Source organism: Cibotium barometz, chromosome 18 (assembly GCF_041138505.1).
Source record: "Cibotium barometz isolate CiBa-2024 chromosome 18, ASM4113850v1, whole genome shotgun sequence".
NCBI lineage: Eukaryota > Viridiplantae > Streptophyta > Polypodiopsida > Cyatheales > Cibotiaceae > Cibotium > Cibotium barometz.
Window position 1 is genome coordinate 18,709,300 of NC_141063.1, and position 14,658 is coordinate 18,723,957.

General features: G+C 41.3%; 1 protein-coding gene across 3 annotated transcripts in view; it reads right to left on the minus strand.

The window, feature by feature from the left end:
- Nucleotides 1–7,243: 7,243 nt before the first annotated feature.
- Nucleotides 7,244–14,658, minus strand: part of DGS1 (dgd1 suppressor 1) — a 69,589-nt gene continuing 62,174 nt past the window's right edge. For all 3 annotated transcript variants that reach the window (XM_086812231.1, XM_086812232.1, XM_086812233.1), the window contains 10 exons: nucleotides 11,189–11,371; nucleotides 10,473–10,667; nucleotides 10,261–10,361; nucleotides 9,610–9,699; nucleotides 9,267–9,339; nucleotides 9,135–9,163; nucleotides 8,444–8,567; nucleotides 8,142–8,252; nucleotides 7,882–7,982; nucleotides 7,244–7,734 (listed from right to left, as the gene is read on the minus strand). In XM_086812231.1, the coding sequence (XP_086668357.1) occupies nucleotides 7,617–7,734; nucleotides 7,882–7,982; nucleotides 8,142–8,252; nucleotides 8,444–8,567; nucleotides 9,135–9,163; nucleotides 9,267–9,339; nucleotides 9,610–9,699; nucleotides 10,261–10,361; nucleotides 10,473–10,667; nucleotides 11,189–11,371 (1,125 nt within the window). In that variant the 3' untranslated portion in view covers nucleotides 7,244–7,616. The remainder of the gene's footprint in view (nucleotides 7,735–7,881; nucleotides 7,983–8,141; nucleotides 8,253–8,443; nucleotides 8,568–9,134; nucleotides 9,164–9,266; nucleotides 9,340–9,609; nucleotides 9,700–10,260; nucleotides 10,362–10,472; nucleotides 10,668–11,188; nucleotides 11,372–14,658) is intronic.

Sequence of the window (14,658 nt, forward strand, 5' to 3'; positions counted from 1 at the left end):
TTCTTGGCTGGGTGACTATGAACAATGTTGAAGTTGATCCTTTTGTAGAGGAGTCCTTGCTACACACATCACTAGCTCAAAGTTACTATTAGTTTCCAAAAGGGACTATACTCAGCATGAAATGAGAGGTTATTTTTATGTGTTCAATCATACAAACCTTGTTCCAAGATTTTATGCAAGAGTGCCCACGTGTGGCTATTACATGGACCTAATCCTAAGAGTCGTCAGGCTCGAGGAGAGGTTCCTAGTCCTGGTTCTTATCTTCAGTATCCAACAACTTGTTGCAGCATTTACACATGTTGACCGAGGTAGTTCAAACATTTGTGTTAGACTCGTTGGCGAGAATGCCTCAACCTATGGGATGAGTCTTCCATGTCTTCAAGCTTATCTTTAAGAACTAGTTGCCTTTGCATATATAAATGTGATTAGTTTCCCAAATGATGAACCCGCCTTGCTTCTCCTTTGGACAATCATCGTGTAGTATGACCCTCTTCTCTGAAAATCCATCACCACAAATGTACGGTGGAAGCTTAATCTAAAGGTCTTGATCTTTACATATTGCAAGATGTCTAAGGGTTTGGCTATGTTCCCATCAGCCAGCTTGACCATGAGACTTGTGCCTACGAGTGGTACCCTAGGTCTCCCAGCAATCCTTGGTGATTATGCTGACACCAACACCACCATCCAAAATCATGGCAGAGACCGTAAGGCCCTTATATATATACAACAGGTAACATAGTGTTGATTTTGTCATTCTCAAAATAATGCCCTAACTTATTCGTGGGAACTTTTGGTTGTCCTTTGGTTTTGGTCATGGAGAGGGAGTGTACTCAATGGGACATGGCTCGTCCCATTGAGACTTGTGCCTACGAGTGGTACCCTAGGTCTCTCAGCAATCCTTGGTGATTATGCTGACACCAACACCACCATCCAAAATCATGGCGGAGACCGTAAGGCCCTTATATATATACAACAAGTAACATAGTGTTGATTTTATCGTTCTCAAAATAGTGCCCTAGCTTATTCATGGGAACTTTTGGTTGTCCTTTGGTTTTGGTCATGGAGAGGGAGTGTACTCAATGGGACATGGCTCGTCCCATTGAGACTTGTGCCTACGAGTGGTACCCTAGGTCTCCCAGCAATCCTTGGTGATTATGCTGACACCAACACCACCATCCAAAATCATAGCGGAGACCGTAAGCCCCTTATATATATACAACAGGTAACATAGTGTTGATTTTGTCATTCTCAAAATAGTTCCCTAGCTTATTCATGGAAACTTTTGGTTGTCCTTTGGTTTTGGTCATGGAGAGGGAGTGTACTCAATGGGACATGGCTCGTCCTTCTTCTCCTCCAGTTCAAGTTGAGGTTCAGTTGTGTGGGCTCAAGTTCCCATTCATCCAACCAAATAAATCCCTCTAAAGTTGTGAACTTATTTGCAAAAGAGAACTTATTGATTCTCAAACTTTTGAGGACAAGAAGGCTATGAGGTCTACTATGTCCTACATGCGATACTTGCACTCACTAGGTTTATACTCACTTCAAGGTGGGCTAGGACCTACCACCAATGTGTAAGGGATGTGCAACACTGATCCTTCCCTAGGAGGTGGTGCCTGTAAATGGAATGAGATAAAGTCATAGTTGATCATCTTGAAGAAAATGGTACTGGCTATGGTGACCATGGAAGCCCAACTTTCACCTCCGACTAAGTTCTTCCTCATCACATCTAGCAATGTAGAGCTTGGTTGAATTGGTTCCAAAGGCAAAGGCTCCAAAATTGGTTCTATTTATGGCCACTTCAAAATGGTTATGAGGCCTTGGGCAAACTCTGAGGTTCCCTCACTGGGTGTATGATTGGTTTCGGGATAGGGTCAAGCAAGGTTGGTGGTTCATACTTGATTACTAGCACTAGATGTAGTTCAGCGTGCACTTTTTCTCTTTCTCCAACACAAGGTGGGGTACTCCTTGAGTTTCTTTGGAAGATTTTTTGTAATCTATGGATTTCGTTTCCTTGGGAGAGTGAGTTTAAGTGGGAGATCACTAGCTATCTCCATAGGGGAGGTAGCTTTGGAGCTCTCATTTAAACCACTTTCAATGGTCATGAAATCGCTGCCCTTGATAGCTAATCGTGTGTTGCATTTACATATGCTCTTTGAGATCTTCTTTTGGACCTCTAGTTTTGGTTTCATTGGCCTTTCTGGAGATGTTGCAGCCTTTGGGGCTTGCACCTCAGGCTCTTTAGTTGCTCTCAATGGTCATGATGTTGTTACCTTCAACAATTAATCATGTGTTGCGTTTACATGGGCTCATTAATGTCTTCCTTTTTTGGACTTCTAATTCTAGTTCATTCGCCTTTTTAGGGACTACTACAACCTTTGGGGCTTGCACCTCAAGCTTTTTGGCTGCTTGCTTTGAAGTTGAAGCCTAGCCTTTCTACTTATTGGCAACCTTGGATGTTTCTTTGGCTGCCGCCCTTATCTTGGAACTGGAGCCTTTTGATGGCATTAAGGGGGACTGTGTGAATAAGTCCTTCTACACTTAATAAGTTCTCGTCAAAGTGAAAGAAGATGCTTTTGGCAGGGTCCGATTGTCACTCTATTGTAAGCATGGTTGAATTGGCACTTATAGCATGTGACCAATAAGGAATTATGTTGGGATTTGGCATAGGATTCGAAGTGCTTTTGGAGCACTCTAGGGATTTTGCGCACGATCTTTGTGAGGAAACTCTGCAATATGGTATTGGCCTTTTCATCAAAAGCATTGCATTAATGGCCTATGTATCATATTGTTGAGGTCTCTTGCTCTTTATTGCACCGTGGCTTCAAACAAAGAGGCATAGTCTATGGGTGAATCCTGTTTAGGATATCCATAGGGGTCATATTGTAGCTCCTCATGTGGGCCTTGTGGGTCATAACACTCATAGCTCTCTTGTTCCTAGTCTTCCATATTTGTGGGCAAGTGGCACCAAGAACTATTATACTAGTGCGGTACTTGGAGGAGCCGATTACGGTCGTAGCATCGCAAGTGGGATATGGCAACTCGAGGGGGTCTATACATACCTCTCAGTAAGGGGTTTTGATAGGTAAGCATTGGAGCTTGTGCCTACTCTGTTGAGGAGTGATTGGGGATTGGTAAGGCCAACGACTGCCTAGGAGTGGGGAGCATCTATAATGGCACAGCCGGAGTCCACCCTATTGGATTTCCTTGGTACCAACAATGAATTGTGCCATGGTTCCCATAGCACTAGCAATGAGGACAAATTTATTGTTGTCTAGACCTCAGTATTGAATACTCTATACTTGTATGATTTTGGTTACAAATTGCACACTAAACCGTATTGCTTTATGGGAATAGGTGTGGGTCGTACTAGAGGTGTTGGATGGGGCTATCCTTAAGGTTTCCCTTGGGACTGTCCTCCCTGCCACAATGTTGGCCTAAACGGTTGGAGTAGATTCCTTGCCAACCCACCCATGATCGTGTTCGATACTAGGACTCTAGTTGGTGTTAGTTGGGAACTCTTGGTCAATGAGGAGTTGAATGATGTGTCCCTATTTCTTGGTTCCGATGGACGAATTTTATATCCTCGTCTTGTACACTATCCACTAGATCTATTGCCTCATGGTGGCAACACTCATCGAAGATGTAGTGCCTAGACCAGTCATGAAGCCTCTTGCTCTTTAGACCAATCATAAATCAATCAATGAGCAACAAATCATCCACGTTTTTGTGGGTGCTGCATCTCATATAGAGATACGTGATTCTAATAATGTAACCCCACGTTGTTTCATCATCCTCCTACTTAAATTTATAGATTTGTGTGATGAGGCTCCATCTAGCTCCACTAGGTGAGAATCCTATGATGAAAGCATGACTCAAGATCTTGTAGCTGGCCTTTTTAAGTGGGTTTAGAGATCTAAACCATTGGCCTGCTTTAACTTAAACGCAAAGTTCGAATGAAGACATCTTGGTGCAATCATCAATTCGTCTCATGGCCTTGCAAATTCGATCGAACTTATCTAGGTACTGAACGGAACCTTTAGTTCCAATTTGGTCATCATTCTTGAGATCTGGATTGGCTTGGTTTTAGCTTGGTTTTAACCAACTCTTAGCCTCTAGATGCTATGTTCGTTGCGACCCCCCATTTTAAATGTCCTCATGGCGATGGAACGTAAGGAGGTAATTATAAGAAACCTTGGGATATGGGATCTCTTGGCCTATGGGATCGCGCTATGCAATTTCCAATGGTACATGTTCTCCATTGGCCTAGCTTTGAGGTTACAAGCTCACTGCAGGCGGCTGAGGATATGTTATGAGATTGCTCTCATGGATCTCTTTGTGATGATGTAGTCCGCCGACACTTGTTCTTTACCCTTCCATGTGTTTCATTTTCCTTGTCTAAATGACTAGAACCTGGTTCCGTGGTAAAGACACTTCTATAATGGGCTCTTGTGGAGAGTGGGACTCCTACTTGCGTTGTGTGTGCTTACTTTTAGATGTATTGTGGGACACTTATCCTTGGTACATCAAGAGACATGTCCGGATTGCCGTTACCTGCAGTTCTTAAGCTGCTTGTTAGTCATACTCTTCTTGGAATAAATCCAAGTTCGGATCAACACCAAATGTAACATTATGGTGTCAACCGCTTCTTATAGGAACGAATCTTAAGGTTCCACGTCCTACTCTTGCTCCTTCCCTGGAGCATCGCCCAAAAACATGACGATTCAATGTTCTTTTCATGAAGTTTATGGCGTTATTTATAGACCCCATCGATCAATCCAAAGCTCGGAGGACCATGCAGCACCTGTTTCTACAATTTCATTGTTCCTCCGCTCATGTCTGTGTTTTGTTGGCTCATTTCTCCCCGCAACTCCTCACTTGAGGTGAATCCGAAGAAGTATAGCCTTCTTAACAAGAGAGCACTCTGCTGAGTGTTGATCGTTTGTTGAGATCGAACACTTGGTGGATTTGAGGAAGTGTGGTTTGATGCACTACAATCAACTGTATTTTCATTTCCAATAATTGGATTCGCATCAAATATCTTTAGTGCTTTGACAGCAGCTTTAAGAATGGTTTCAAACACAATTTTTTTTAAGCTCACATCTGCTGCAGGTTCACGCCTCTAGACTCACATTTGTAAGCTCACATATCTAGGTTCACGCATTTAGACTCAAGTCCGCGGGCTCACGTGTACAAGTTTACATATCTGGGTTCATACCTCTAGACTCATGTCTATAAGCGCACACCTCCAAGTTCACGTCTGCAGACTCACGTTTTTTGTATGAACTCTACTTACGTACATTCTTTTATGAAATAAACCCAAGTACAAAGTTCTAGGAAGTAGACCAAAGACAAGGTTAATTTGCACTTATTGGATAATAATTATGATAAAGAATAAAAAAAATTCCTTGGAGTTTGTAAACTAATACACATTGTATGAAGAAAAAATCTTCCAAGGACATGAGTAGGTATATCCGTATGTCTTTAAGGTAGTAATAATTGATTAGTACAATGTTAAGTACTTATACCTCTAGACACTTCTCCAAGCTCACATCTGCAAGTTCACGACTCATGTATTCAGACTCGCATCTTTTTTGCGCGGGACCGTAGACTCGAGTCCCTAATCCGAGAGCTGATTTAACTTGATTTTAGAAAGTTTTTGATATTTTTAAAACTTGATAAAATGTGATTAATGATCCTAATTCTAGTTGATAATTATTATACAGGTAAAAAAGTTACAAAATTTTATGAAATGCATGAGCACTACCCTAATGGAGCTTAATGTTTTCAAAGTGGATTCTACTCTTAATCACAATTACTAAGTTATTCCTTAGCTCAAAGCAATTAAACCTAAGCCTTTTGGGCTCCAATTTCACATAAATCACCAACGAACCAAGGTTTTTTTCTTCTAATAGATGAAACTAGAAATAAAAAACTTCAAATCAAAATCAAACACAACCACCAAATATATCCAGTGAATCCAAAAACATATGTTTTTCAAACTGTGAATTTGCCTCGCGATCTTGCGCATTCCCTATCCTTGTGCGTTCGCTTCGTCACTTCTAGTATGGTATCAAATAAACATGAATCTATCCTTGTGAAGCTAATGAAAGAAGGAAACCGACAAACAAACATCCATCTCACAAACATGAATCCAATAGCACACAAGAAAGCAAGAATAGAGAAGAGAAGAGCTCACAAGTAAACTATTACAAGGGAATGATAAATTATTGTGTATTGCTTATTGTTAAAAATGACTTATATACAAGTGACTAGCTCACATTAGGCCAACCACTCCTAAGCAAGTATGTACAAGGAGTCTATACAGTTTCCCTATTTAACATTAAGCACAAGATAAGCCGCTTTATACGTTCCAATACTGTCATACAAAAGATAAATTCCCATTCAAGCACGTAAGATGAAAATGCATCTCACCATAGGTATGTAAAACCATGTTAACCTACGAAGTGGTTAACGCTCTACACAATACAAACCACATTAGATTTTGAAAAGGTATGGGTAAAGCATTACGATTCTTCAAAAAACCTCCTAAAAATAGTGAACATATAAAATATCACAATTTCACCTAAGAGAGACTATCTGGCAAACAAAATTTTACAAATGCAACAAGTAGCATGGTTTTTATTGAATCCAACAAAGGATACTGCATTAGAATTAAATATAAGTTGTTTTGGTGGTGAAGGAAATTGTTGTATCTAAACAGGTTAGAAAAGCAAAAGTAGCAACTTTACATCTCAACAGACGGTAAAATCATAAAACTAGATCCTAGCTTGGAAAATGCATTGATTGGTTCCGTTATGAACTCAAAAATTGCTTCACATGGAATGATAGTGTTTGCACAACATTAAAGGCTAGCATGTTTTCAAGTCCGTTTGATGTTGGAGCTGATGTTGCGACTCAATGCAACACGAGAGACTTACCTATTTCGAACATATGACTCTGAGTGGCAACTTTATTCCTACATTCAAACATACGAGTGCAAAAAAATCCAATTTTGGAGTCAAAACTTAGCTAGAGCTGTAAACTAGGAAAAAGTGATGCTTCCATCAAATGACACTTGCGTGTGCAATTTAAATTTCATCGATTTCCTTGAAAACCTTGGTACAATATCTTTTCTGAACTAAAGCCTCGTAAATGCTTCAAACACAAAAACATATGACATTGATATCTTTTTCCCTTTTATACAACAAATCAGAAATTGTTATGTTGTTGGAGACATCACAAATTTTGAAACTCTTTTTCTGATAAGACACTTCATAAAATTTGCATCTACTAACAAAGTTGCCAAGAGGAATGTTTGTGGAATTTTGGATCCTTATATATCCATGTGCCTATGGCACCTTGAGATCAAGGTACCATTTATATCGTCTATAGAGCTTCACATGTGCTCCAGTGGGTCCAAGCATGCATGAGAGAGAGAGAGAGAGAGCGCGTGCAAGGCACCAGTAAATGGCCTACAAAACTGAATGATTCTCCTTCACAAGGAGAAATCAAAGCCAAAAATGCAGATTACTTACGGATGTTTTGAGAAATGGCCCACTCAAAGAATCCCTAATCAAGATGTTTGCAAAAAGTGAAGCCTAGGCAGGTTATTGAAGCTACAATGGTTTTGCTGGGATGATGCATTCATAGATACGCTCAATCCGAGCAGTGATGGCAAGCTTATGGTTCAGACCAGTTTTTGGTTTTGCAAGGTCAAGGATGTCTCCACGCAAGCTGCCACAAAAAGTCCCTTAAATAATGAGCCGGTAGTAAAATACAGAAACAAATCTGCTTGATGAATCTTTCAAAATTACTGAAACCAACATTTTGGAGATTTGAACTAGGAAAAAAAAACAGCCAATGCATTTTTTTACAGTATACCTCCACCATTCGCCAGAAGCAACCGCATGCCTTTCCACTGCTTTATAGAACTGATCCAGAAGGTATATGGTCATGCCATAGTGCCATGGCATCTCTCCCTCCTGTATCAACGATAAAGAAGCAAGCTTGGTGTTAAGACTGACTATGCACTTGTAAGCCACCAAATCCTGCCTGTTGCAATAGAGCCTTCGGGGGAACAGGCTGCAGGCAATCTTGCCAATTTTAGGATAAATTCGTACAACCATCTTCTGATGACTTACCTTCCCCTCATCTCTCAATATTTGGTATGCCATGATCGTCCTTTCAACCTCTGCAAGTAGCATTCTCCTGCACAAACGGGAAGCTCTGCCTCTGCCCTCTGCCCCTTTACTCTGTCACCATTTAACACCCTAGTTGAAATGCAGATAAAAGGACGCAAACCAAGATAGATCATAAAGGGTGCCCGGACAGTTCCGGATGGGCCTGGAAGCTGTGCCAAAGATCATATGTCCTTTATGGTTGACAGAGATAGGCTCTTGTTTTATTTGTTTTATGTTTCAATACCACCAGGCAAGATCTATACCTGCAATAAAGATGCTCGCAAAAGCCAAACAAGGATCACTGCAAAGAGAAAAGCAGGCAAAGCTGCCAGGATTGCAAAGTTGATCTCATTTGCACGAAGGATTTGGTTCAACTCCAACATGGCCCTGTGCAACAAATGAAATGGCTTAGAATGTGCACACTACAGACTTTTAAGTGGAAGTACACTCAACCCTGTGCTCGTAGCAGCCTGTTTGAAATAATCAAGAGAGTTCAATACCAGAAGAAAAAATGGAATGCTAAGATTAAGTTTTTTTCTTGCTTCCTATTGATGTCTCAACATGTCCTGAAACTAGCTTTCTACCAAGTTCAGGTTCATCATTTAGCATCACGGATTGTCTCCTTTTTTTTAAAGCTTGTTCCTTCACCTTGCAAACAGAAAGCAGTATAATCATTCAGTGACATGACACACTGGACAGTACATTAGTACATTTTCAGGCCCAGAGCAGCATCAAATGACCAGCCAAATTTGCAGCAAAATATTCAATCAGGTTTAGTGTGCAATTCTCAGCTCAATGGAGCAAATTCTTGTGGTTTCTAAGACTTCCGCCCCAGCAAGGGCAGAGGGGAAAGAAATTCTCAACCGCACTCCTTCTGGTCCTAATCTTCACTGCCTCCTAGCACTGTTTAAAACCTGAAGAAAACTTTTTGCAATCATAAAAAGATGAACTTACGTCTCAATATCAAGCTTTAGTTTCTGAACCTGTAAAATCCAAGACACATTTTTCAATTCAAGAACTCTAAAACCTACACAGGACTACTGCTCAAGCTAGCCAAGCAATATGCTATGAGTACAGAGTATTAACCTGTATAAGCATGGCCCGAAAAAGTTCCCCACCCAACAGATTCTGCAATGGATGTGTTATCTCTTTCTCATATCTGGAAAAAAAGAGCACCTATAGTAACCAAACTTCATTAAACCCCTAACTAAACTTGCTTACATGTTTTCAAAATGAAGCCTTCATGAGGACCAAGTCCTGTATAGAGAAAAACTCAGTTGTATTTTTTAACTGTCCTCTATGGAAGTAAAATCACAGGTTAGCAGACTATATTTATACATTTATATAATTATATATGTTTATATTCATATTCATTTCATATTTTAATTTTTAGCTATCAGTACTTATCTATTAATTCAGTTACTAGTACCTGTTCATTACAATTTCCATCATTTCTTGCTCTGTCGCACTATCAGAGACGTCCTGTCCTTTCAACTGTTCTGTAAACGCCTTCAACATCCTGTGGTGAAAGAGCTTCTTCAATCAGACCCTTTAAATACCAAATTGTTTCTTTTTTTTTTTTTTGGGGGGGGGGGGGGGGGGGTGTTGGGGGTAGCTTTTGTCAAACAAATTTTCCCCTGGAATTTTTTTAATGTACAATTAAAAGAGATATTTGAAGATTATTTGTTGCCCCCCACCGGTGAAGACTCTAGTGAGGAGTCTAAGGTGGAGAGTTCCAGTGATGAAAAAGCTCAGGATTCCGGCCAAGCTCGTGGACAAAGGTGGTGTGAAGTCTCTTCCCTTTGACAACGGGACAGTGATGCTTGAAGAGGTTTTTTTGCTAACAACAAATAAGTAAGATCTCAACTTTTTTATGCGACTGAAATCAAAGTTAAGAAGAAGAACGTGAAGTCCTTTTCTTTGTTGTTTGAATCATGATAGAACCCATGATATGGGCTGTTTGTGGTATCCAAATGGTCTCAGATGTTACTTTGTATGTTGGTTTTATCTTTTATAATATATAAATACATTAACATTCTTCAGTAATGCAAACAATTGGATAAAAATTTTGAACTGAAACCTGTGAAGTGAATCTGCTGTCAGTTGCACATCTCCTAGCTCTGCAGCTCCATGATGCCGCCTCCTAAATGTCTCAAATAAATCATCTCTTATGGACATTAACTGACCTTCAAAAAAAACATCAAAATGTCAAAAAAAAAGATTAAAAATTGCTTAATATTAAAACATAGCTTTAAAAAATGTTAATCAAACTGCTACATTTGATTATCATACCGGTTGTTCAACGTGCTCTTTAGAGAATGCCACTACTGCTTCACCACCCTGCTTCAGCCAGGTCTCAATGTCCCGGCTACCCATCAATGGGCTATGCTGAATAAGCCAACCTGACACCAAAGCAAGACCCACTGCACCCCCGGTGTAGCGTAGCCAGAGTCGTGTTGCCCTTCTTGGCTTTCGATAATTTTGCATCTAAACCCACAATCAAGATTATGCAACCCCCCCCCCCCCCCCCCCGCCCCCATAGCGTGCACGCACAAAAGAGTTAATAATCATTTTTTTTGTGGAAGATGTATGGTTTTCTACATTTTACAATTAACAAGGGTCACCTCACGAGAGTAGTCCAGGAGGGTATCGAACTTGGGTTCCTTCAACAAGACCCTCCACCCTTACTGCTGGACTCTACTCGCCCTAGGGCAATATACACTTTTGTGAACATATCAGAACATAATGTATGTATGTATGCATGCATGGATGCATTCTTAGTGAGTCTATTGCCATCTTTGTACTCCTAGTGAATCTTTCTTCCATCGTGCACACGTGTATATGCACGGGCTCATGCATGGACGTGGAAATGAGCTCGACGAATAATTACCCATAGTTTACAACTATGGATTTAACAGTTGGTTTCCAAATATGACAAAATAACTCCAGACCCAAGTCATAAGTTTCAAACAAATAACAAATACATAGAAGGCCAAGAGATTTCTTACGAGTGTGTTTAAACACTTGTCTAGCTGCACCATGTTTTCACGTATAAGATCAGCACAAACGTCAACCTCTGTATCTGTCCAGACTTTCTTCTCTAACAGCTCCTCTGGTAAATGTTTAAATTGCAATGTAACATCAAGAACCATTTTGGTCACCCCTTCATCCTTTTTGCCATTGTAATTGCTCTGCAACAAAGACCAAGACATGATTGACAGATTAAACAGAAAGAGGTACCACGATTTACATGATAGCAACATGAATACAATTTATGATTTTCATGTTCAATCCATAGGTTACTGTTATGTTAACAAGGTATTGATACCTTTATTGATCCAAATCATAGAGGTTGAGTACTTTAGGTACGGTGCGGTATGGTACGTGTACGTAAAGTACGCATCAAGATAAGTATTTTAAGTACGTTCACTTTTTTATTTTATATATATACGTATATACGTATATACGTATATAAGACTCAACCATAATGAAGCCTAGCACTAAGGGAAGTAGAAAATAGAAAGAATTGGTCCAAAAAGAAGTAGTTGATAGGGCAAATGCACCGCTAAAGATAGAAAGAATAAGCACAATATCAACTAGCCCCAACTCGGACGAAAACTTCACAATGTGAAATCTGCATGTCCGCTAATACGGCTGAATTATATACCTAGATAAATCCAGGAACATGCCTAAATTCACCTTTTAGGAACGTGCATGTTATATACTCATGGTAGTCAACCCACAAGACTATATAACTATCAACTCCATTATGCATAGTATGGACTAGATGCTACAACATCCCCACTAACGTCATCAATGCCCAATAGTGGGTGTAGATCTCTGTATCAAGATATACTCTCACACGCACTCCACACACACACACACACATATATATACATATACATATATATATGTATATAAAATAAGGAATATCCATACAAAAATAGCATGAAAGACAATGGTATTATTGAAATGAAAACTAATCTATTAACTACTGAGCAATGACCACTGACTAAAATAATTAAAAAATGGGCCAAATAAGTGTTGTACATTGAACCTCTTATTTGGTACGAAGACCTTTTTCGTACAAGGTATGGTACGTATAGAGTGGTACGGAAAGTACTGAAGGTACACATCGGATGAGTACGGGTACGGAATGCAACTATGATCCAAATAGTACAGGGAATGTGATTCTCCCAGTGGTACAGGCAGTAAGGTTTAACAGTTAATACCCACCAAATATTACCGCTTATCATGTGCTTTCTTACAGTTTGGGTTACACGGTTTTAGAAGTTCAGGCAGTTGAGCATACAATACATGGATGGACAGATGGATGCACATTTACAATACAAGAAACAGACATCACTCTTGGTATTAATTTCATGCATAAGCAATGATCCTATCATCAGGTGGCAGTATCACACCGTCATGGTCAGGTGACTGACAGAATAAACAATAATCATCTGTGCAAGTACAAGCATTCTGCACAGAATCCTGCAAACCTGCTAAGACTCCTACAGTGTGCTGATGTGGCAAATGGCGATCGGCAGTGATGCCTGCATGGTAATCTGACATTACAGAAGCTGACATGCAAGGATCTCCTCCATTCCAGAAGCTGACATGTCATGATTTCCTTACGTTCTGCATTCCGGAATCTGACATGCCCTCCCGAGGACCATGACCCGGGAGTGATCCCCAGTCAGACCATTCCAGCCACAGGTTCCCAGCTATGCCGTTTCACCTGACCGGCTGGAATGGTCCTCCCGGGGACCATTCTCTACTCCATCACAATCAGTCAAGGGCGTCAAACACAGTTGCTGTCCTGTCCACAGTGCAGCAAGGCCACTTGTCTCCCCGAAGCAGAAGACCACACATTTTTTAAGCAGTTGACCTCAACCCGAAACCTTCTTCATAAGCTTCAAGAAGGTGAGGGAAATCTCTTGTGGCACACATTCGTGCATCAGTGGGCACAGCATCACAGCTGAAAACAGGCACGACCACCGGTCAGAGAGCAAGACAACCGATACCACGAACACATGTACAAAAACAAGCACAACAAGTACAATTAGTGATTTCAGCAACAGCAGCACCATCCGGTACAAAGGAGGTACAGCCAGTACAGATGTACAAATAGCATCATCAGCAAGAGCAGGTACAGTGACCTATACGACCAGGTCTGGATGTATGGGTGGCAGCAGCACAGTTTGGAAAGCATACACAATCGTACGAAAACATTTGTAGAGCAGATACATCAGATCAGCAGGTACATAACAGCGTATAGCTGGTTAGGGCCGTATGGCTGATCCAAATTATTGGACAGGAGCCGGCAACAGTACAGGTGTATACAGGCTGGTGCACAAACTGTTCGTGAGGGGAAGGTGGTGGTGATGATAAACGGGGACTAAGGTTGGTCATGCATAACAAGTTTTGCCATGTGTCTGACCCATGAAGGAGGTGCCCACATAGCATGTGAATGCTTAAAACTAGTCCAGGCACCCAAATCTTTTTAAACATGGGTGGCCATTTAAAGAAATGTCCCCCTTTTATGAATAATGCAAACACCATGAAATGTCCCTTTTTGAAGCCTTTGTTCACACGTATGTCCTTCCCCCGAATCACTGGGAGCTGGCTAGAGTGTTTCCTGCACAGACAAAACCTTGCAGATTCATCCTTTTGTCCTGGGCACTGTCATAACGCTGCTAGGTTGCCCGTAACCCTTGCAGTGGATAGTCCCCCCTTCTCAAAGCTCATACAGTGCGTCCAGTGGACTGAAGCACAAGACCCTTGGGGATCCCATGCCTTCCAAAGCCCATCCACAAATGAGAATGGGAAATACTCAAATTGGTGACAGACATTAGCGCACAGAGAGGGTGAGAGATAGCCAAGACCAAATCCTCACCGTTGCCTCTGCCATCCCCCTACTCCAACCTCTCTGGATGGCAATTTTATCTGACGCAACATACCTCTAAGGGATCCCTGCACTCTAACCTCTCTGGATAGCAATTTTATCTGCCGCAACATACCTCTAAGGATCCTGGGCCTCCAGGACGACCTTTCTCAAGGAGGGGGTCTTTCCATGGGAGCCGCCTCGATGGCCACGGTGGTCAAACCAGTCAATTGTCAGCGATGTGAAGCAGCACGAGAGTCCCAGAGCCACTGTCTGTCAAAGGATCCTGCATCTGTTCACCTAAACCACTTGAGTATCCACTGTCTCAGGAAGTCTGATGGCCCCACAATTTGATATAAGGAGGACAGCACAGGGTTCGCATTCCACCGGAAGGTCAGCATCATCAAGGCGAGACACACCCACAGCTCCCCCTCCCCTATGCCTCGAGATACCTTCTCAGCGCTAATCAACAGCGTCAGCACTTGGCAGGTTCGACAAGCACGGTGCTACATGACCATCAGCACCCCTCCTGCAATGTCTATCACTATTTTCTGAATTGACTGTGATTCCACCGGTTGGTGTGGAATGTTT